This window comes from Petaurus breviceps, unplaced genomic scaffold, assembly GCF_028583685.1.
Source record: "Petaurus breviceps papuanus isolate PSGF00001 unplaced genomic scaffold, PetGlider_PUasm1.0 140, whole genome shotgun sequence".
NCBI lineage: Eukaryota > Metazoa > Chordata > Mammalia > Diprotodontia > Petauridae > Petaurus > Petaurus breviceps.
In genome coordinates, this window is record NW_027185698.1 from 16,141,431 (window position 1) to 16,162,949 (window position 21,519).

General features: G+C 39.2%; 1 protein-coding gene and 1 pseudogene across 1 annotated transcript in view; both read left to right on the top strand.

Annotated features, from left to right (window-relative positions):
- SEL1L3 (SEL1L family member 3) overlaps window positions 1–21,519 on the top strand; it is a 128,021-nt gene that overhangs the window by 37,680 nt on the left and 68,822 nt on the right. Inside the window, exons 7-9 of the mRNA XM_069068930.1 lie at window positions 4,582–4,714; window positions 9,312–9,444; window positions 12,638–12,778. Of these exons, the coding sequence (XP_068925031.1) occupies window positions 4,582–4,714; window positions 9,312–9,444; window positions 12,638–12,778 (407 nt within the window). The remainder of the gene's footprint in view (window positions 1–4,581; window positions 4,715–9,311; window positions 9,445–12,637; window positions 12,779–21,519) is intronic.
- On the top strand, window positions 10,583–10,972 carry LOC138150394 (large ribosomal subunit protein eL36-like; annotated as a pseudogene).

Sequence of the window (21,519 nt, forward strand, 5' to 3'; positions counted from 1 at the left end):
TTCTTTCTTTCTTTCTTTCTTTCTTTCTTTCTTTCTTTCTTTCTTTCCTTCCTTCTTTTCTTTCTTCCCACAGACTCTCACCTCCATTCTTTCAAGCCACAGAGCCATATTCCTTTTTCACATGTCCATGTAAATTAGACTTCTCTTTTATAATAGTCTAAAATTATTTGTTTTCTTGAAAAAACATTGTGTAAAATACATCATCTTTCTAATATTATTTATTGAAAACAGTTGATATGTTAGGAACTATATAAATAGGAAGCATACTTCATATTTATGTTTCTAATCTGAATTAGAAATTTATACAGTTATAAATATTGGTGTAGTTTGTCATCCTTATGTAATCTTTTCCCAAAAGAGTTCTAGAAAAAGAATTTGGCCTCTTGCCTTGTATTTTATAATTATTTCCTTTCTTCCAGTTTTGTGTGTAATCCTGGGACTCATAGCCAAGAGTTTAAAATGTTGAAGTCATCTGATAAAATTCAGAATTGGGAAGGCGCTAGTTAAATATTCTGATTACATTGAAACTTAACAGGTTTGTGGAGAATGTGGAGAGGGTTTAATGCAGAGAAAAGAAAACCATTAAAGCATTTTCAGAATTCATTAGGACTGCCAAAATTCGATTGGTCCATGGCCTTTGTTAGCCCCATTCACACCTAGCAGTGCTACCTTTTCTTATCCTAACAATCTCCACCACTTTCTTCTATGCATTTCTTTGAGAGTCCCAGGAAGTGTATGCAATCTGCAACAGATGTTTGAACAACTTAGAATGCAAAACAAACACATATCCCCTTGAAATACATTAAAAAAAAAGTGAAAGGAGATGAGCAGTGTATATTAAGCTTATTTGTTTATTACCACATTTCCTGATTCCCATTAGGCTCACACTGATTTCTTTCAGGTTCTGGGCACATAGAACAGTGCTATTTTCATAGCTGGATTAAAGGATTAAAGTTATATAGAAAGCATAAAAAACTGGTATTATTTAGCATGGGAAGAGAAGAAGGCTGAGGCAGCTACTTAATAACTATGTTGAACTAGATGAAGGATGTCAGTTAACCAGTTAGTCTTGATCAAGAATAGAGCCAAAAGAAATAGAATGAAATTGCAGCAAGTGATATTTAGATTAGACCCAAAGAAAAAATCAATGAGCCAAATTCTAATATGGGTGATATTTTTTCTGAAGATTTCAAGAAAAGGATAGGTAACCATTTGGAAGAAAGGAATAAAGTAGATGGTCTCTTTAGGTCTCCGGAGCTCTGATTCTGTGACATGTTATGAAAATTAAGCATTTAAGTTTTTATTGCATTTCCTGATTCTCATTAGGCCACTCTGATTTCTTCTTGTTAATTAAATGTTTTATTAGAAGCATAATATTAAACATCAATTACAGCTACTGAATAATTATTTACATTTTAATTAATTTCAATTCATAAAGTATCATACATTTCTTCAATTTCTCTAAATCCCCTTCAGGATCTTTTCACTATTCCTTCTCATTTGCTTTTCCTTCTTTGATCATAGTCAGACAGCATTGATTTCTTATACTGAAAGGCTTAATGCTGAATTTGGAATCAAATTGGATTTGAATCATGGCAGTGTCACTTAAAAGTTAAGAAGGTCTCTTCCTCTTTCTCCCTTTTTTGCCCCTCCTCAGCCCCTCCGCCAGATATTTCCACTATCTGGTTTAACTTCATAATTGCACATGTATAACATATCAGATTGCTTACTGTTTGAGGGAGGGAGAAGGGAAAGGAGGGAGCGATAGAATTTGGAATTCAGAACTTTAAAAAAAACAATGAATGAATGTTAAAAATTGTTTTTACATGTAATTGGGGAGAATACAATATTATTTAAAATATGTATCTGATTAAACTTCATAGTCGCCTGTTTTGTTTTTCTGCAAGGTCTTTCTTTTCTCTTCAAGCACAACAAATATGAAGAGATCAATCTTAGATATCTATGCATACCCAGGATCCTCTCTATCTCAGGTGTTTCCAGGGACTCCATTTTCAGAAAGTGTCTGGTCAGGAAACTGACAATCACAAACTGCAGGTTTGCTTGCTCTTGTATGACCCTAGAAAAGCCTCTTAATACTCTTTGGATTCAGTTTTCTAGTAAGACCATTTCTATTGGCTCTTTCACAAAAGTGAGATTGAGCAAGTTCACTAGGCAATGTTTGAAAGGTGCTTGAGAGTGAAGAACTGAGACCCCAAATACAAATCTGGGATTCAGGAAGCCATCAATTGTAGGTGACAGTCTGTAGAAGTCAGTAATTTAAGACCTTCATATAGCAACAGCCATTTAGTGGGTAGGTGAAAATTAGTTCAGGGTTAATTCAGGTTAAAAAATTGACCAACTCTTTAAATTTAAATGTGTTTGCATACACCTGAGCTTGGCTCTTTCTTCTTAATTTTCATTAATTCTTTCATATCCTTCGATTTGATTACCCTGATGACCAGATAGGAGCATGTTAATGTGCCAAACTCATATGAAGAAGATAAATTTGGCATTCAGTGAAAGTTTATGTTGGCCATAATTTTTTCAGCCAGGGCAGCTGCAGAAGACCATTTAGTGCATGCAGAAGGGCTGAAAGCTGCATTGGTGAAGAGGATGGCCATGCTGATGAAATCGCAACTCTGCAAAGGTCGAGGGTGTTACGTTAGCCAAATTCATGACCATTAAAAGAAGTAGTTCAGGATTCAGTTCAGCAAATATCTTTTAAATACCTTCTACCTGCAAGGATGAGGCCATTTTGGGGAATTCCAGTCCTCATGCATCCATGTGTCCTTTGGTTCTGTCAGGGAACACAGGGTTCCTTTTGTGAAGCCAATGAGAGTTTCCTAGGGGAAAAATGTAGAGGGCCAGAAAAGAGAAAGACATGGACACAAATAGGAAACAAGCCTGTACAACTCTTCTGTAGCCAGTTAAAATGACTTTCCTTGTGGGTTGCCAGAAGAAGTCACCAATGGAGGTTGCCCATTGTTCTCTGAGAGGAGTGGGAAAGTCTTTAATAATGGACTGAATTCTCATCATTTGGAGATTGTTGATATGTGGTGCTGATGGAAGGGTAGGGAGACATACAGGTGTGTCCCAAGAACAAAAATAGGGTCGTTTGTTTCCAATTTCCTTTAGTTTTTTTATCTAGTCCATTTCCAGGTGTCTGCACTCATCATCGCATTGGGCTTTATAGCTGCATGTGTCAGACACTGCCCTTGTTTTCATCGTTTCCCTTCTAGCTCTACCCAGAGGGTTCACTCAACTTCTCTCATAAAGTCTCAGAGTAGCCACACTTAGAGTGGTTCCTGCTGTGATCGAAGGAATATGAAAGGTTCTGTGCTGAAGCAGCACAGGGTCACCACAGGAATCCAACATTATTTCTGTCACCATAAATCCATTCTGCTTACTTTGCTCTGGTCCTTGGTCCCTGCAGAGATCTTGGCTTCTGACTGCTTGCCTGTATAATGATAATAATATCATTGCATATCACCTAGGCAGCACAGTCAGTAGTGAGCTGAAAGTCCCCAATGCCAATCTGGCCTCAGACACTTACTAGTTGTGTGGCCCTGGGTAAGTCAACTAGGTTCTGTTTGCCTAAGTTTCCTCATTTGTAAAATACAGATAATAATAGTACCTACCTCTCAGGGTCAGTGTAAGGATCAAATGAAATAATAATTTTAAAGCACTCAGCATAGTACCGGGCATTTAGTGGGTGCTATATAATCTTAGCTATTATTAGTAGCAATAATAATAAACATTGTGCCATCCTTAAAGCTATTATCCAGTTTTAGTTTATCACTTTAAGCAAAATGCACCCTATGAGAGAAATAGTATAAATTATTTTGCTAATGATGAAGCTGAGGATCTGAGAAGTTAAATGATTTTCTTGTAGTTATATAGCTATCATCAGAGCCGTGATTTCACCTAGGGTTCCTGATTCCTTCAAATTTATTTGCTTGCTTTCTATTGCCCTGACTGATTCAATTTGCATAGAGCTTAAACTTCATCTTGCCTCCCTAGATTCTGATGCTGATTTTTGCTTGCTTTTTTTACTTCTTGCCTATTGATAGAGACAGTGGACCGACCCAATGATCTCTCTGTCCTTTAATACTTTCTCTACCCTTCAGCTTTTGCTTCATCTTTCCTGGTCCTAGCTCTTCACCTAGCAAGTCATGTCATCATTTCCCTGGTGCTATGGTCCTTTTCCAAAAGGAAGGGCAAACACAGATGACCCATCATTATCTATACCCATTCCACACGAAAGTTTTATTATTGATGTTGTTGTTATTAATATTGTTATTGACCTTAGTGCTGTAAAATCAGGCAATTTCACTTTTACTGGTAATGAAAAGAGAATAGAAAAAGAACATGTCGTTGACCCTGGGGTCACCCATCATGATTTTTAGAACAAATGATTTCTTAACTAATGCTCCATCTGCTGGTTCATGTTGTCCTTGGAGAGGGAGAGGCTTGGGAACATGTGGGAATAAATCTAAAGAAGTCACCAAAGTGACTTGCATTTCTTGTTTTAAGTCCCATCAAAACATAGTCTGCTTAATAATCTATATGTTCTTTTTCTAGTTTTCGAGAAGATTTTTATTATAATGACACAGATGGCTACTTCATTCTTGGAGGGAGCAGGTATGCCCCTGGAGTTGAAGGGTTCTTTGGTCCCGTGAAATACTATCGTCTCAGAGTGATGGAGACTGAACAGGTAGGTATAGAGGCTAAATGACAAATTAATGGTCATTCACAAGTAATGTAACACAGGAACATGTAATGCAATGTAAACAAGAGATTTACTGAAGACAAATTGAGTAATAATTCTGTAATCAAGCATGATTAATTTTGAGGGTTTCAGCAAGTGTGATAATGGATTTCTGTCAAGATTTGGTTCATTTAATACTCATAAAATGGAAATAATTTGCTTTCTGTGTTTTAATAACTACTAGCTTAATGATAGAGCAGACTTTTATCAGGATGTTGCATATCCACTGATTAAACTAATGAAAGAAATCTAAGTTGTTCAGTCTTTGTGAGATATCATTTAAGGTATTAAGAAAAGATGCTTTAGCAAGGGAAATTCTTTGTTTAGTAAGTTGCTAAAAAAAATTGCTGATTTAAGAATGGATTGCTTTAAAAGTTCATTTGTAAGGCAATTATTTAGAGTTTGAAACATATTTTCCATAGAGAAAATGTTTATATGTGCATTTATAGGAGTGTGTGTTTATAGACATAAACATACATTTATAGATAGCTATACATACACACCTATGTTCACACATATATGTATGTGTGTGTGTGTATGTATGATGATTAGGTTCCCAAACCAACTCAGAAAATCCTAATTCATAATATGCCTGAAATTTAATATGGTATTAACAGTACTATCAGAATTTGCTGCCATGTGTAACAATATTTCTATGGGAAATTATATCCAGAGTTATAATTCCAGATGCCTGAAACACCTCATCTCCTATTATAATTTGGGAGTAAGATCATGTGGAATTCTTCTCCACTCATTCTGTCACTTTCCAGGCAGGGAGAACAAGCTCTAAGCTCTTCTCTGTGCTCAGGAGTAGGAGCTCCAGCTGATTAGATGTTGAGAAAGATGGATGAGGAGGTTGAAAGATGAAATGCTGGGAAAATCTTGGGTCAGACCTTCTGTAGTCATCCCTAGGGACACTTGTCATTTTTATCCATCATCTCTTTCCTTTTCTTAATATTAAAAAAATTATAAATCTAGTAAAGAGAAACATTATGGTATGGTGGGGAAAATGGCATAATGGAAAGTGTCTTGGAGTCAGGAGCACCTAGATTCAAGTTCTGGGCCATGGGCAAGTCATTTAACCTGTGAGTGCCCTGGGCAACAGCATAAAACTTAAAAGGTACAGACACATTGCTAATCTGCGGTCGAGGGAAGCCATGCTGGAATTTAATTTCACACCAGTGAAGTGTCCAGTTTGGACCATCAACAAAAACAAATAATAAAATAAATGCAAAGAGTAAGAAACAAAATCATAATGAAATCATAAAAATTATAACAAAAAAGAGTCAAACAAATTAAACAAACCAAATACATTTAATTTTTGTCCCCTTCACAATTCATCCAGACCTTGATCACCTTTAATTTCTTTTTCTTGTTTTTATATAGCCATTGTCTATGCATGCTGTTTTGGTTCTACCGCTCTCACTTAGCATTCTTCCTTACAAGCCTTTCCATCCTTCCTGATAGACTTCATATTTATCTTCTTTTATAATGCTATAATATTCTGTTGTGTTAATATACTATCATTTGTTTAGCCATTTTCAATCTAAATATAGAGATTGTTTCTAGGTTTTCTTTTTTTCCCCTATAACAAATACAACAGACATATTTTTGTAAAGGAGGATCTTTTTGTCCTTTTCATGAAATCTTTTGGCTAAGGTCCTGGCAATGAAATGACTGTATAATGAATTTTGTTACCTAACATATGGTATATTGTCCAGTCCATTTTTTTCTACACTCACTTTTTTCTTTTCCATGGGCCCCAGGGATTAATCATATTTTCCTTTTCTCTGTCATTACCTATTGCTTCTATCCACAGTTTCTAGTCATCCCTGATCCTCTGTAAAACAGAATAAAATCTCACAGCTTTTCCCTTATGCCAGAGCATAAGGTTTTGGAGGTTTTCCTAAGAGTTTTCCCTATTTCTGTCAGTGGCAGAGCCACTCACCTAGTTATCCATACTCTAAATCCCTATGTTAACTTTTTTGCCCTTTTCTCACCTTGTACATCTAAACAAACTTATTGATTCTACATATGTAACTTTCTATCTCCTCATTTCTGCCTCTACCCTAGTATATACCTTTATTACCACCTATTTGGAATATTTTGAGAGATTCCTATTAATCTCCCTCCTTCCATTCTCTTCTTCCCTTCAATCCATCTCATATCATTACCAGATTAGTCTTTCTTATACATATGTCTTGTCACTCTTCTGCCCAAAACCAGTTAGTGCCTTTCTTTTGCTTTACCAAATAAAACCCAGACTCTTTGCCTTGGCATTCATGCTCTCCACAATATGGCACTAACCTTCCTTTCAAGCTTTACAAATCAGTCAGTTAACTAGCATTTATTAAGAGTTTACTATTTGTCAAGCACTGTGCTCATACTATTCTCTGCCACTGATTCTATGCTTTAGTCAAACCAGGTTACCCATCATTCCCTGTACACATCTATGCCTTGCTTTGCTTAGAATATTCCCTTTGTCTATATGCCCTGCTCTCCCTACCCCTCCCAATCTGTAGCTGCTGAAATTTTACTGTTATAGTTTAAATGCCCTTTCACAAGAACTCCTTTGATTTCCCCAGTCAAACATGATCTTTCCTTCCTTGGATCTTATATAGAATTTTTGCATTTATCATGTTTTATTTTATATTTTTTGTATGCGTACCTTTTTCCCTATCTTCATTTTTCTTAGTACCTAGGACAGGGATTTCTGCGTGTGATCATGTGTAACTTTTTGCATGTGGAAGGTGTCTAATAAATGTTTGATGAATTAAATTGAACTGCTAGAAAGGACAGAGAAAAAAATGTAGTCCTTCCTATATTCCCTTCTCCTTTTTTCCCTTTACACAAAAGAGAAAAATAAAGATGCATTTAGATGATAATTAATGGCAATTATTTGAGTGTACATAGGACCAAAGTAATACCTCTTTACATTTCAGAGGACTACTTCAACCTAATGGGTCTCCTGAGCATTTCATCATAGAACCCGATTTGGTCTGAGACTAGCTCTGGGACTTGGGAAGCAACATTTGGGGAAGGAGTGGGTAGGAAGCAAGGAACCCTATGTTTCTTACCTTCTCCTCATAGGTCCTGAACTAGACTAAATGCTTGTGGTGTGAAGGGAGTAGCAACTCAGTTAAATACGAATCAGAAACTAAAGGTAGGGCTTGGCAGGGGGAGGGGAAGGGAGGAAGCTAGCAATATGGGTTTTGAAGCAGTGAGGATGATGGAAATCCCAAATAATAGCTGCCAGGAGGAAATAGGTCTTCTTATGTCCACCCTGGTCGTCATTTGTCTGTGAGATATGTCAAGTATCTTGCCAACCAAATAAAGCCCAGACTCTTCATTTTGGCATTCAGGGCTCTCTGCAAGATATGTCAGTAAGTTAGGTGTATGTAATTTGGAGAATTTTTGTATTGACAGCCACAGTGGATGGTTTTGGGAGTAACATACAGACTTTATCTAGAGGTTGTCTGAACAGCTGATGAGTTTAAACTTTGGCACTATAGGTACTAGGTGCCATGTGTAACATGGCCTATGTAACATGATGCTCAAGAGAGGCAGAATCTCCCATGAGGAAATGCTGCTTGAACTGGCCCAATTATCTGGACTGTAGTTTTAATGACTCTAACTCCTGCCTACAACCAAGTGGGATGGGAGAAATACATATGGCATAGCTGATTGAGTGATGGACTTGGAGTCTGGAAGTTCTAGGTTTAAATCCTAACTCTGGTATTTACGAATTTATGACCCTGGGAAAATTTCTTAATCTCTCTGATTCCCAGTTGCCTTATGTGTAATAATAATAACTAATGTTAGACACACAAAGGTTTGCAAAGAGCTTTACATATTGTCTCATTTAATCCTCACAACAAAATCCCCTGGGAGATAGATGCTATTATTACTATCTCCTATTTTATATATGGGAAAACTGAGGCTGAGTGACTTGCCCAGCATCACACAGCTAGCTAGTAAGTATCTAAGCCTAGGTTTGACTTTAGGTCTTCCTGACTCAAAGTCCCATGCTGTATCCACTGCACCACCTCTAAGTGTCAGATGAGGTAATATGCATCAAGACCTCCACCAACTTGAAAGGATTCCATGTCATGTTAGTTATTATTACTATGCAGACCTTGATTTTCCCATGGGGGAGCCCTAGTTGCTGTTGCCTTCCTTTACCATGACTTTCTTCCTCTAGTTCCCAAAGACCAGAAGCCTCCTGTTTGTATTAGCAGTCCCTTGATAGGAAAGTCTCTTTTTTTCATTGCTTCTTTTACAGTTAATTCTGCAGTAGGGTGACTGGCACCCTAAAATTCAAGTCCCAGATGGGAGAAAAATAGAGACTCTACAGATGGGAGAGAGTTTAGGCTGAGAGAGAAGAAGGGGAAAAGCAGTGACTTTGATTTTGCAAAGTGCCTTATTCTGAAAAACTCAAGCAGAAGGTGCATGTTCAGAAGAGGTGCCCAAGTCAGGTGGGCTCTTTGGGATCTCCTGGGTCTAGAGGCCTTGGCACTCAGTCTTTGCACTTGCTTTTCTCTAGATCTTTAATCCTCTCTTCAAAATACAACTTGCTGATCAGATTGAGTTATACTATGAAAGGTGTGACGAGATTAAAGAAATCGTGTCTCTATATGCAAACATCATACAACAAGGTGAAGACAATCCAAGAATGTGTAAGTATTCAGTGCTGGGACAGTAGTCTTAAGCACATGCTCTTGTGCTTTCTTTTATATTAAACTTCAAAGTGGACTCAAAATGGACCCCAGTTGAGAGGTGCAACAATGACCTGATGTAAGTTTAAAAAAAAAAGTTTTCCAAAATCTGGAGTTGGGTACTTAGCAAAACTTAGCAAGGAAATATAAAAAAGTCATGGCAAAGAGGAACATAAAAGTGTCCTGTGGCTTTAACCATATGAAATTCCAATCTAGAGGCAGAGATTTAATCTACTATGTTGTTTTATTCCCAATCAGAAGACTTAGCAGTTTAGAAAATAAGGATTAATTGAAGAAAAAAATAATTACTAGATATTTTTCCTTCATTTGTGCATTTTTACCTAAGACCATTAAGATTTGTGTATTGTTTGCCTTTATAAATACTATATAATGGGTTTGTTGTTATGTATTTTTGCTTTTGTTTTTTTTTTTAATCCTTGAAATGGATTTCTACTTGAAAAAAGTTTGTGATTTTTAATAGAAAGAACAAATTACAATTAAATTGTACAGATCTCTTGACAGCTATTCAGCAAGAAATTTATATTATTATATTACTAGGCTATAGTCATCATCTACCCTTCCTCCAAACGTCTCTATTTCTTTTTGAGAGCATCATTCTTTTATTCAAGCAGGTTTGCACCCTTAAAGTCACGGTCAGATCTTTCCCCTCCCTCAAACAATCATATCCAATCAGTTTATAAATCTTATCCATTCTACTTCCATATCTCTCCCATCCATCTTCTCTCCTCTCATGTGGTCACCAGTCTCTCATCATCTCTTGCCTAGACTATTCCAACAGCCTCCTAATTACACTCTTAATTTCCAATCCTTTGACTTCTGTAATCAATTCTCCACACAGTTCACAAAATAATCTTCCTAAAGCACAATCTGACCATGTCACCCCTGCTAAAGAAACTCCAAAGGCTTTTGATGGCCTTGAGGATAAAATACACGCTTTTCAGTTTGGTAGCTGAAGCCCTAGCTCCAGCCAGTTCTCCCAGGCTCACTGCACACCACTCCCTTCTCTGTTTCAAATGAATTGGCCTAAATGCTCTCTCCTCTCTTCTGCTGTGGCTGCCATTTGGGCTACAGTAGTGCCACAGCCATGGCCATCCGGTACCCCATGGCTGTGGGCCTCAACAAGGACCACAAAATCACCAAAAACATTTCAAAGCCACGACACTGCTGCTGCCGTGGGTGCTTGACCAAACACACAAAGTCTGTGAGAGATATGATCCGGGAGGTATGTGGATTTGCCCCTTATGAAAGGCAGGCCATAGAACTGTCAAAAGTCTCCAAGGATAAGCGAGCCCTTAAGTTCATCCAAAAAAGGGTGCAAACTCACATCTGAGCCAAGAGGAAGAGAGAGGAGCTCAGAGATGTCCTAGCTGCCATGAGGAAGGGTGCTGCCAAGAAGGACTACACTGGACATTACCAATCTTTCCCACTTACCCAATAAAGATTTGACAAATAGGAAAAAGAAAATGAATTGGCCTGTTTGCCATTGCCCAATTCAACACTCTCTTTCCTGTCTTTTTGGCCTCCTCTGCCAGGAGTTTTTGCGTCCTTTAAGGCTTAGCTCATCCTATCTCCAGTGGGAAGCCATCCCTGAATTCCTTGAATTGCTAGCATCCTCTCTCTCCTCCCTATATTATCATGTATCTACTTTTCTCAGTATTTTATATGCATTCTCACTCTCTCCTACATCTGTAATAGAATGTTTGCTCTTTGAGGACTGGTATATGCTGTTTTTCATTTTGTCTTTGTGTTTCCAGTGTCTTGTATTTTTGCCTTCTATTTTGTAAGAGTTTAATAAATGCTTTGGGGATTGGGTTGGATTGGATTGGATTAGATTAAATTGGATTCAATTGGATTGGATTGAATGGAATTGGATAATCAATTGGTCCTCTGGTGTTCTAACTGGAGGTTGAGAGCTCACTAACTACTTCCAGTGCCATAGGACTCCCTGTCTGATGCAGTGATGCTAGAATTAGTCACATGCATTTCTTCTGGAACAGGAAATTCCTAGGGGATATTTACTGTTAGCTGCAGCAAATTACATATTCATTCCTGCCCACACAGCTCCCTATATACCCTTGTAGCTGAACTCTTCGATTGCCATTAGATTGAGGGGCAAATTTTGCACAAATGCCAGTCAAATGGGTTTTGCATCAAATGTTCCAAGTTGGAGATCAGAGATAGGTTATATGAGTGTGAAAAGGCAGTACTTTTGGAAATTCAATTCAGGAATAGGCAATATGGATCCCAAACTGCTGCTCTCACAACAAAATAAGCCAAAAATATGATACTGTCAAAAGAGGAGAGAGTGAATATGGGGGAGCGGAGATATTCTGAAGCAGAAAGAAATGTATGGGATTTTAAAAATATAATTTTAGGGAAATTATTCTGTTAGCACCTCATTTTGTCATCGAATCTGCTCTATGAGGAGACTTCTCAGGGAGGAGTAGTGACACCAGGAGATCTCTGGAACCGCCCTTGAGGATTTTGCCTTCCTCAAACTCTCCTTGCTTTGCTCCTCAGACAAAGCTGCCAATGAGAGAACAGATATTTACCTCTTTGGTCCTAGAGGGGACCAGTTGTTCATTTTGCAAAACCACTTAGCAGGCATGAGTAGCTCCGGATCACTTTCCCTTGGCTTGGCTACAAAGATGTGACCCAGTGACAAAGGGCACCCTTTCCAATTCCCTTCTCCTCAAATAGTCAAACATCAGCAGTTTACATAGACTCAGATGCCTTTCTACCTCTTAAGTTAGCTCCCAGATTTCATTTCAAGTTTGCCTTGTCAAGGAAGGGTCTTAGAGAGGGGAGAAATGTCCTTTCTCGACACACATACATACAGCAGGAAGGTGGATTAGTGTGATTAAAAAAAGCACTTGACTTGGAGTCAGAAGACCTGCTTCAAGTTCTGGCTCTGCCATCTATTTGCTCTGCGACCTTGGGCAAATCACTCAGCCTCTCTGAGCTGTTTCCTCCGTTATAAATTGGGGATAATAGTTTGTTCCTACCCCACTTCTGTCACAAGGTTGTTGTGGGGATCAGTGAGATAATGTATGTCACCACAAATAGTTCCTCCACAAATACTATTTTGAAGTAAGCTATTATTATAACTCCTAACATTTCTCATTTTCTCTAGGTAACCACAAGGACTACTATTTAGACCTTAATGCTAGGTATGGAAGATTGTCAACGTGTCGTGCCTTTCCTTGGGGAAAAGAACTGAAGGACAGATTCTTCAATTTGTTCCAGGTTTTGCAGGAAAAAGATTTATTGTCTGGTAATTGAGTCTTTGTCTTGGCTTTTTGGAAACTGGTTTGGAAAGCTCCTGTTTGGGGATATTTCAGCATGTTGTCTTTGCTGGCTTGTGTCTCTAAGTGTTTCCTTTTTTTTTTTTTTAAAGCAATTGGGGTTAAGTAACTTGCTCAAGGTTACACGGCCAGGTGTTTCTGGGTGGATGCTAAGTGTCTAAGCCTGGATTCGATCCCCAGGTCATCCCAACTCTGGCGCCGGTGCTCTTACTTGCTGTGCTACCTGACCGCCCCTAAGTGTTTCCTTTAACTAGAGTATCCTAGAGTATTTTCAGAGTTAAATTCTGGCCTCGTAGCTCTCAGTAAATCTGGGAGTGATACTATTTATATATATATATATACACATATATATAATCATGGCTCAAAACTGGGCCCTAAATTTAGAAATCACCTAGACAGTCTTTAATTTAAATTGTAATTTAAGTCATTCTCAACCCAGAAATCTCTAAGGATGCTTTCCACAGGCTGATGTCATTTCCTTAGGTATCCAATGACTCGATTTTTTGTATTAAGTAGATAGTTATAACTAGAAAGATAAGAGGTTTGCTAGTCATAGACTATCTAGAGGATTGAAGGAACAGGTAAACATTAGCCTATGGAAAAGAAGGCTAAGGAAAAAGCATGATAGTTATTATCACATCAAGAAGCAATGTAGTAGAGTGGGAAAACGTGCTGGTTTTGGGGTCAAGAAGCCCAGCTCAGCCATTTACAACTCCCATCATATTAGGCAAACCACTTAATTTCTCTGACATCAGTATACCAGTGTGTAAAATGAGGGTTGGACTAGCTTACCACTATCGTTCCTTCTAGCTCAAAATATATGATCCTCTAAAATTTTGGGACTGTCCTAAAGTAGAAGTAGGAGTAACATTGTTCTGTGTTGTTCCTGAGGCCAAAACTAGGTAGATGTTAATGGGAGACATGTTTCAGACATAAGAAAAGATTTCCTAACAACCAAAATATAATGGGATACCTTATGATACAGTGGACTCTGTATTGCTGGAAGATGGGGCTTTCACTAGGACAGATGGGTACCCATCTGTTGGAAATCTTAAAGAAAAGAATCAATCCTACATTGGATGGGACATTGAACTAGATGGACTAAGGTTTCTTCCAGCTCTAAGATTCTATAATTAGGCTTCTGACCATATTTACATAAGATTGTATTACTTACAAAAGGTTCAAAAAGAAATCAGTGTTAGTTTCCACTATTTCAAAAAACTTAAAATCTTTTTTTTAAAAACCCCAGCAAGTGATACTAATTGGCATCCTTTCATGTTTCATTTTCCACTTCAGTAAGACTTCTTTTAATCTAAATTTAAATTTTTGCCCAAATGTCAGGAGCTCTGACATCATTATTTTGTTAGTGCCTGGGGTCTGCCAACTAAAGATGAGTATAAACTGGGATTTTGGGCTCCTTGAAGAGATTCATATTTGAACATCAAAAATAGGTAGCATCTGCTACCCAACTCACAGATCCCTGTGCATTGGATGTGTCCCATTGGAGCCCTTTAACATCCCAGGCTTGCATCCTTTGAATGAGAGGGTGTGGAGAAACTGGGGCTTGTCGTTTCACTTACCCCTCAGGCCTCCTCTGACATCAGCTCTGCTTAGATCCGTGCTAAGAAGCAGCCCACTAGGTGCTGCTGTAAATGCTAGATCTCCCCTTTCTCCACCAAGCCTTGCCTCCCACAGACACACACAGACCTATATTCCTTCTTAGTCATTCCCCTGGGGCAGAAGAACTGCCGAATGAGAAGCACTGGTTGGGGAGCTATCCTTCCAGTAGTCCTTCCCTGTCCCAGCTACAGTTGTCCTCCCTCTCCCTTCCAAAAAAGAAGATACACCTTCTTCAGAGACAAGTCATACTTTACCTGGGGCATTCCATTGGCTGAAGCTGGAGAGTCCTCATATTAGCACAGCCAGAGAGGTTGGCATGCCTGAGATATGCTTAGTTATGTAAGCAGAAGGAATAAACGGCATGTAAATCTCATTTTATAGTTTCTAATAAATAAGTTTAGGTTTTAAAGTATTTTTACCCCAGTTTCCTGTGGAAAGAACAGAAATCAAATTGGTGTGACGGTCCGCCTGCTCCCTCCCTTCCTTCTGACCTCAATCTGTCCTAAGTACCTAGCATAGCTTCTGAATCTCACTAGGTAAAATTGATCATTGGCTGACTGTAGCTGACAAGAGATTGTGTTTGGGTTGTTTTTATAATCCTTTCCTTGTTTGGAATTCATCCGCTTCATGTCAGTAGCTTGCATTAACACCTTTCAGTTTACATAGGGTTTTTTTTTTAAGTCAGTCAACAGGCATTTATTATTTACTCTGTACCAGGTGCCATGCTTGAACACTGGAGATTCAGAGAAAGGTAAAAACAGTCCCTTCTCTAAGGAGCTCACATCCTAATGAAGGAGACAAATGGTGAATAAATAGGTGCATAGAGATAGATGCAGCTTCCGTCCAATTACCACCATTGGATATGATGAAAGCATGTGAAAATTCTGTCAGATGTGTAATGTTTGGAACTGCTTGTTTTAGTCATTGAAGCGGGAAGGAGGAATAACAGGCTTTAAAAAGAATCTAATCCAAGGAGTTCATACTTTATCAATTCAATAAATATTTAAGAGTTTTCTATGTGCCAGGCACTGGGTTAAGCACCAGAAATACAAATAAGAAAAGAAAATTGGCACTGTCTGCCCTCAAGGAACTTATAATCTAATGGGGAAGGACAATATACCAAGGGAAACTAGAAAGGTGGGAGTGGGAGAGAAGGACACCAGAGGGGACCCAATTCAGGGGTATCTTGTTCTGTGACGGTTAAACCTAGCAAAGCCGCAGATGGAAAGTGGGACGTGAGCTGGAAAGTCCAAATCCTGCTCTCTGTAAAGGACAACTTTGAGAGGAATTTAATGTTTCAGCTTTCAGTCTTTCAAGTGGACTTTTATATAGAGGAATAAAACAAAAGCTTAGACTGTGACACAAGGGATTTAGGCTAGACATCGAGAAAACCTCTTGACATAAAGTTGGAATCACTGAACGGATCACCACAGGAATTTGTGAAGTCATTTCCAACAGCAGAGTTGGGAGGAAAGAGGGGTAGAGGTTACAAAGAGACAAACTTAGATTTGAGAAGGTATTCTTTCATGACAGCTGCCTCAGAGTAGAATGGACAGGTGGGTGTCATATCATGGCTTCCCTATGACTGGAAGTATTCAAATAAAAGCTCGGTGGCCACTTGTTAGCTATGTTGTAGGGCAGATTCTTGCTCAGCCTCGGGCTGGGCTAGATGACCTCTGCAGTCTCATCCAGCTAAGAGAGTCTGAGATTCTCTGAAGTCTTTAAAGCTAAGAGAGCCTTGCAAGGCACAGCCCTACTTTTAGTTAATAGATCCTGGGACTTTATGACTATGTATGTATGTGTGTGTATATGCACATACATATATATGTGTATATAAGCACATACATACCTATATTGTGTACATTTATGTACATGTTTAATTCAGTCAACATGTAGTAAGCTCCTATTATCCTTAAAGCATTGTGCTAAGCACTGGGGACCAAAAAGAGGTAAAAGACAGATCCTGCCCTCAAGGAACTTACAATCTAATGGGGGAGACAACGTGCAAACAAGTATATACAGAGCAAGCTATATACCAGATAAGTAGGAAATAATTAAAATAGAGAAGGTACTGGAATTAAGGGGCGTTAGGGAAGGCTTCTTTGTATATATTTACACACACATACACATAGTCACAAAAGCATAGGCTCTGTTATCTAAAAGCAGAGCTTTTGTATACATACACATGTGTGTATATATACCTATATAATCTTAGCATGGCATTGTGGTTAGAATTCTGGGTTCAAGTCCTGCCTCTGGCACATAACAAATACTGACTTGGTGCCCTGGACAAGTCACTTAACCTCTCAATGTCCCAGGCAACTCTCTAAATTTATAAGTTGTAGAGAAGGTCCCAGCCAACATTGGAAGAGAGTGTCTCTTCCTCCTGGAGTTCACATATACTGATGAAATCCCAGGTTCAGTTGTTACACTGTATCTTTACGACCTAGACAATATCCCTATGAGCACATCCACAATTGTATCTCCATCATCAGTATCTAAAATTGTGGAGAGAATATCATTTGGCTTAATTTTAAATAAGTCAGCCACACCCTTGATAATGGATAGATAAGTCAAGGAATTTGGCAAGTAACTAGGCTTCAGATTTTTTGTTGCTGAGTTCATGTCTGACTCTTTGTGACCCTGTGGATCATGCATCTTGGCAAAGATACTGGAGTGGCTTGCCATTTCCCTCTTCAATGGATTAAGAGGTTCAGTGACTTGTCCAGGGTCACACAGCTAGTAAGTGTCTGAGACAGGATTTGAACTCAGATCCCCCTGACTCTAGACCCAGTGATCTACCCACTGAACCATGTAACTGCCTCTAATTTTTTGACAACCTCCTAATTGTGCCATAACACAGAGAGCTTCCTGCACCTTGAGAAAAGCCCCTCACTTCAAGGTGAGGCCATTATGATTGTTCAGCCTAGAAGTCCCGTTCTTTGTCAGGCCTGGCAGCCCCAGCAAAATGATTCCCTTCAAAACTGCCTGATCAGCATTTAGATTTTGTCCGCATTGAACTCTCTCTAATGGGGTTTCAATTTAAATGCTCATAAATGTGGGTTCTATAATTACAACCAAAGTGGCATAGATCTCTTCTGTTTCTTACCTTTTCTCTCTTGGCATGTGGCCTTTGCATGGATTTAAAGTTTAGGAGTGCAGTTTAGGAGCACCATAAAACTTTACATGTGCCTGTTATGCCAGGAAATGAGGCATAGGACTGGCCAGATTGGATCAAGGCAAGAGGTCCAGCTGAGCCAGAGAAGTCTAGCACATAGCAGAGGTTTAGTCAATCAAAGGGTCCAGGCTAGGGCAAACAAATGTTCTGGGTCCAGGGTGGTAGAGTCCAGCATTTGGGGAGCCAGTGAAGGAGCTCAGATGGTACTCAATGGCACAAACCAAGAAAGTTGTGGCCTCCAATTCTGAGACAGAGGATGCTTTCTCTCTGGTCCCTTATTATGCTTTCTATGGGTTGTAAGGGACTTTGGGCCATTGCTATCTATTGTTTCTAGGGTGTGTGGGTGTTCAAGGAGGACTGGTACATCTGGTAGGTAAGCAAAAAAAACAAAGAAAATGAAGGAACAACAATTTATTGTCTTTGGAATGGTCTTCAGAGGGGCAGTTAGGTGGCGCAACGAATAGAGCACCGGCCTTGGAGTCAGGAGGACTTGAGTTCAAATCTGGCCTCAGACACTTAACACAAATACTAGCCATGTGACCTTGGGCAAGTCACTTAACCCCAATTGCCCTCCAAAAAAGCAAAAAAAAAATGAATGGTCTTTAGGTAGAGGCCTTCAGGTCGATACTTTTCTAGACTCAGGTAGAGGCAGAGAGAGGTTAACCTTCAGCACCAGGGCCACCTTTTTTTTTTTTTGAGTGGGGAGGTGAGGCAGTTGGGGATAAGTGACTTGCCCAAGGTCACAAAGCTAGTACGTGTCAAGTGTCTGAGGCTGGATTTGAATTCAAGTCCTCCTGACTCCAGGGCCAGTGCTCTATTCACTGTGCCACCTAGCTGCCCCAACCAGGACCACCTTCCATGTAAAAGCATTCATTCCATGGAGCCTTTTCAATTTTTTGGATGCTTCCTCTTGGAGAATATACATAATCCACAACAGTGTTACAAACCGCCAACTCTTGGCTGATTCACAGGGTGACAATAAAACCATTTACTGTGTCGTTGTAGCCCAGTGGCCATTACCTACATTAGAGTATAGATGACAAATCTTTTTCAACTACGTTGATTTTCCAATGTTTGATTTTGTCCAGCAGACACATGTACACAATCCATCCTTTGATGGCTAAATGACATTTGCACTTTTACTTCCTTAAAAATAAAGAACATGGGGTGGCCAGGTGGCACAGTGAGTAAGAGTGCCAGCCCCGGTGTCGGGAGACCCGGGATCGGTTCCAGCCTCAGATACTTGGCATCCACACAAAAAAATAGACGTCCAAGTCTATGAGATTTCTAGACCTAGAAGCTTGTCTTATGAGTAATTCCCCTCCTGGCCCTTGTTATCTATTACTTCCTAACCACTAGAGCACCAATGCTAATAATTTCTGGAGTTACAAGACAGGAGCAAGTTACTTAACCCCAATTGCTTAAAAAAAAATAAAAAAATAAAGAACAAAATCATCTCCATTACTTGAAATGCCCGTTTGGAGTATTGAACTAAAAACATCTTTCCTCTTTATATTTTCTTTCCTCTGACACACAGTCAATTTGGTTTCCTGTTCTTGTTCCTGATTTCTGACTGGTTCAGCCTCTGCTGTTCTGTGACCCTGAGGCAAGGAGCTAAGTTCTCTCTTGCTCAGCTTTCTCCTCTTCAAATGGAGAATGTGTCCATGATCTCCCTGGTGTGATTATTGTGAGAGGAAGTCAGGCCACTCTGCAACTGTCAAGGGTTAAGTCATGATGATGGGGGATTTTGTTTTCTTGGCTTCTGATACTGTAGGAGAAAGAACATGGATCCTTTTTGGTTCCTTCCCTACCCCATTAATCTCCATAAATGAGGCATGTTTTTTAGTTACAGCCCAGCTAGAGAAAGTGCATATGTTAAACCAGATGGACGAAATTAACAGTTTCATTAAATTGATTTTAAAATTGTCAGTTTCACGATGACACCAAAGCAATCATGGTGTTGGTTTTGTGCCATGATTGGAAATTCAGACTTCAAAGAATGTGTGAAACTAGCAGTTTTGTCTTGGAATTAAAAATTTTAAATTGCCTTCCCTCTTGCTGCTGAATGCCTAGTTCTTTCAAAGCAAAGACTGATTCATGCATTCATTTAGGTTCAGAATTTTAATTATTTAAAAGAAATTTTAAAAAATCTTTTAAAAACAGACGACTTCCAAGTCTATGAGATTTCTAGACCTAGAAGCTCGTCTTATGAGTAATTCCCCTCCCGGCCCTTGTTATCTATTACTTCCTAACCACTAGAGCACCAATGCTAATAATTTCTGGAGTTACAAGCCAGGAGCTATCGGAGTCACACATTTTTTATGAAGTTTATTTCACCTTCACAGAATCATAGAATTTGAGGATGGTAAGGGACATTAGTTTAAACTGTTTATGAAGGCATCCCCACTATAAAATACTCACTGAGTGGTTGTTCAGCCTCTGTTTACAGACTCACCACCTCTCAAAGCAGCCAGTGCTTTAATTGTTAGGAAGCTTTCCCTGATACCAAACCTAAATTGGTATCTGTACCTTCTGCCCCTGCTTCTGATTCTTCCCTCTGGAGCAGAACACATATAATTCACTTGAGAGTCCTTCAATCCCTCCTGGGCCTTCTCTTCTTCAGTCTCAACAGGCACCAGAACTGGAGTCATCCAGTCCTTATTCAAGTTTTTGGCCCAACAGGTGAGGTATGGACAAATAACATCTTAGTGTTTAAAAATACTTTGCTATGAATCCACACAGGGAAGCACCTGAGAGGAATACATATTTAAAAGTAAATCTATGAATACGTTTGGATTTATTTTTAAAACTTCACTTGAGTGGTGCAATTTCTATTGAACAGAGAGAAGATTAGATTTGTTGGGTAAAATAAGATTCTTAATTGCAGTGTATTCCAATAGATCTGTGACCTTGCAGTCCTTCCAGGGTCCTTTTTGTATTCCCATAACTTCAACACAAGCAGTCTACCCAAGGAGTGTGGGGGTCTTCCTCACTTTCTTTGGATATGATGAGAATACCAATGCAGTACTGGGCTTTCTACCTGCCATCCCTTGTCCTCTCTCCATGACTAGTACATCTTTTCTATTGTAGATTTCCTAAAAACATTCTTTACTCCTGTTGTTCTTCATTTTTCCTCATTGTGTGTTGTTACCTTGTCATACCCACCATTCACTGCTCCCTGACAATTCATGATAACCCATGAATTGAATTGTGCAAGGTCTAAATCCGGATCTGTGTCCCAAAACACTTTGTAGTTTGGAGTCACTCTCTCATTGCCTGAAGACTCTTGATTGGTGGTAGTGCCTGACAGCTTCCAAGGGAAAAGGGCCTATAATTAGAAGCCAGGACCATCACATTCTCCACCCCACTTCAAGTAGCAAGCTGGAAAGAGCCAAACACTCCCACTCCTCAAAGCTCAGTACTTGACTTGCCCTTGAGCTGTGAGGAAAGGGACATGTTGGTAGCTTCAAGACCATGGTAAACCTCTGGTTTTAACCCTGTCTTTTGTGCTTGTCTTCCCAAATGACTCGTGCTATTTTGTGTGTTGATAACTCAGTAGTTGAGTAGAAAATCTGAAAGTAATAAAAAAAAAAAAAAGCTTTTTGACTCCATAGGAAAATTCCTGTGGAATATCACAGTTTTCAAGCAGATAAGAAAGAGGTTAAGCTAGCTGAAAATATCTCTTTAAAAGTGAATCATCGGAGGCGGGGGGGGGGGGGCGGGGGGGCACAGAAAGAAAGAGCGCGGGCCCCAGGGTGGGAAAGACCGGGAGAGGGGAATCCCGGGCTCAGACCCTAGCACCACACCCAAAAATAACGGGCCGTATAACCTTGAACAAGTTACTTAACCCCGATTGAAAAAAAAAAAAAAAAAAAAAAGTGAATCATCTAAGGGGTGGCTAGGTGGCACAGA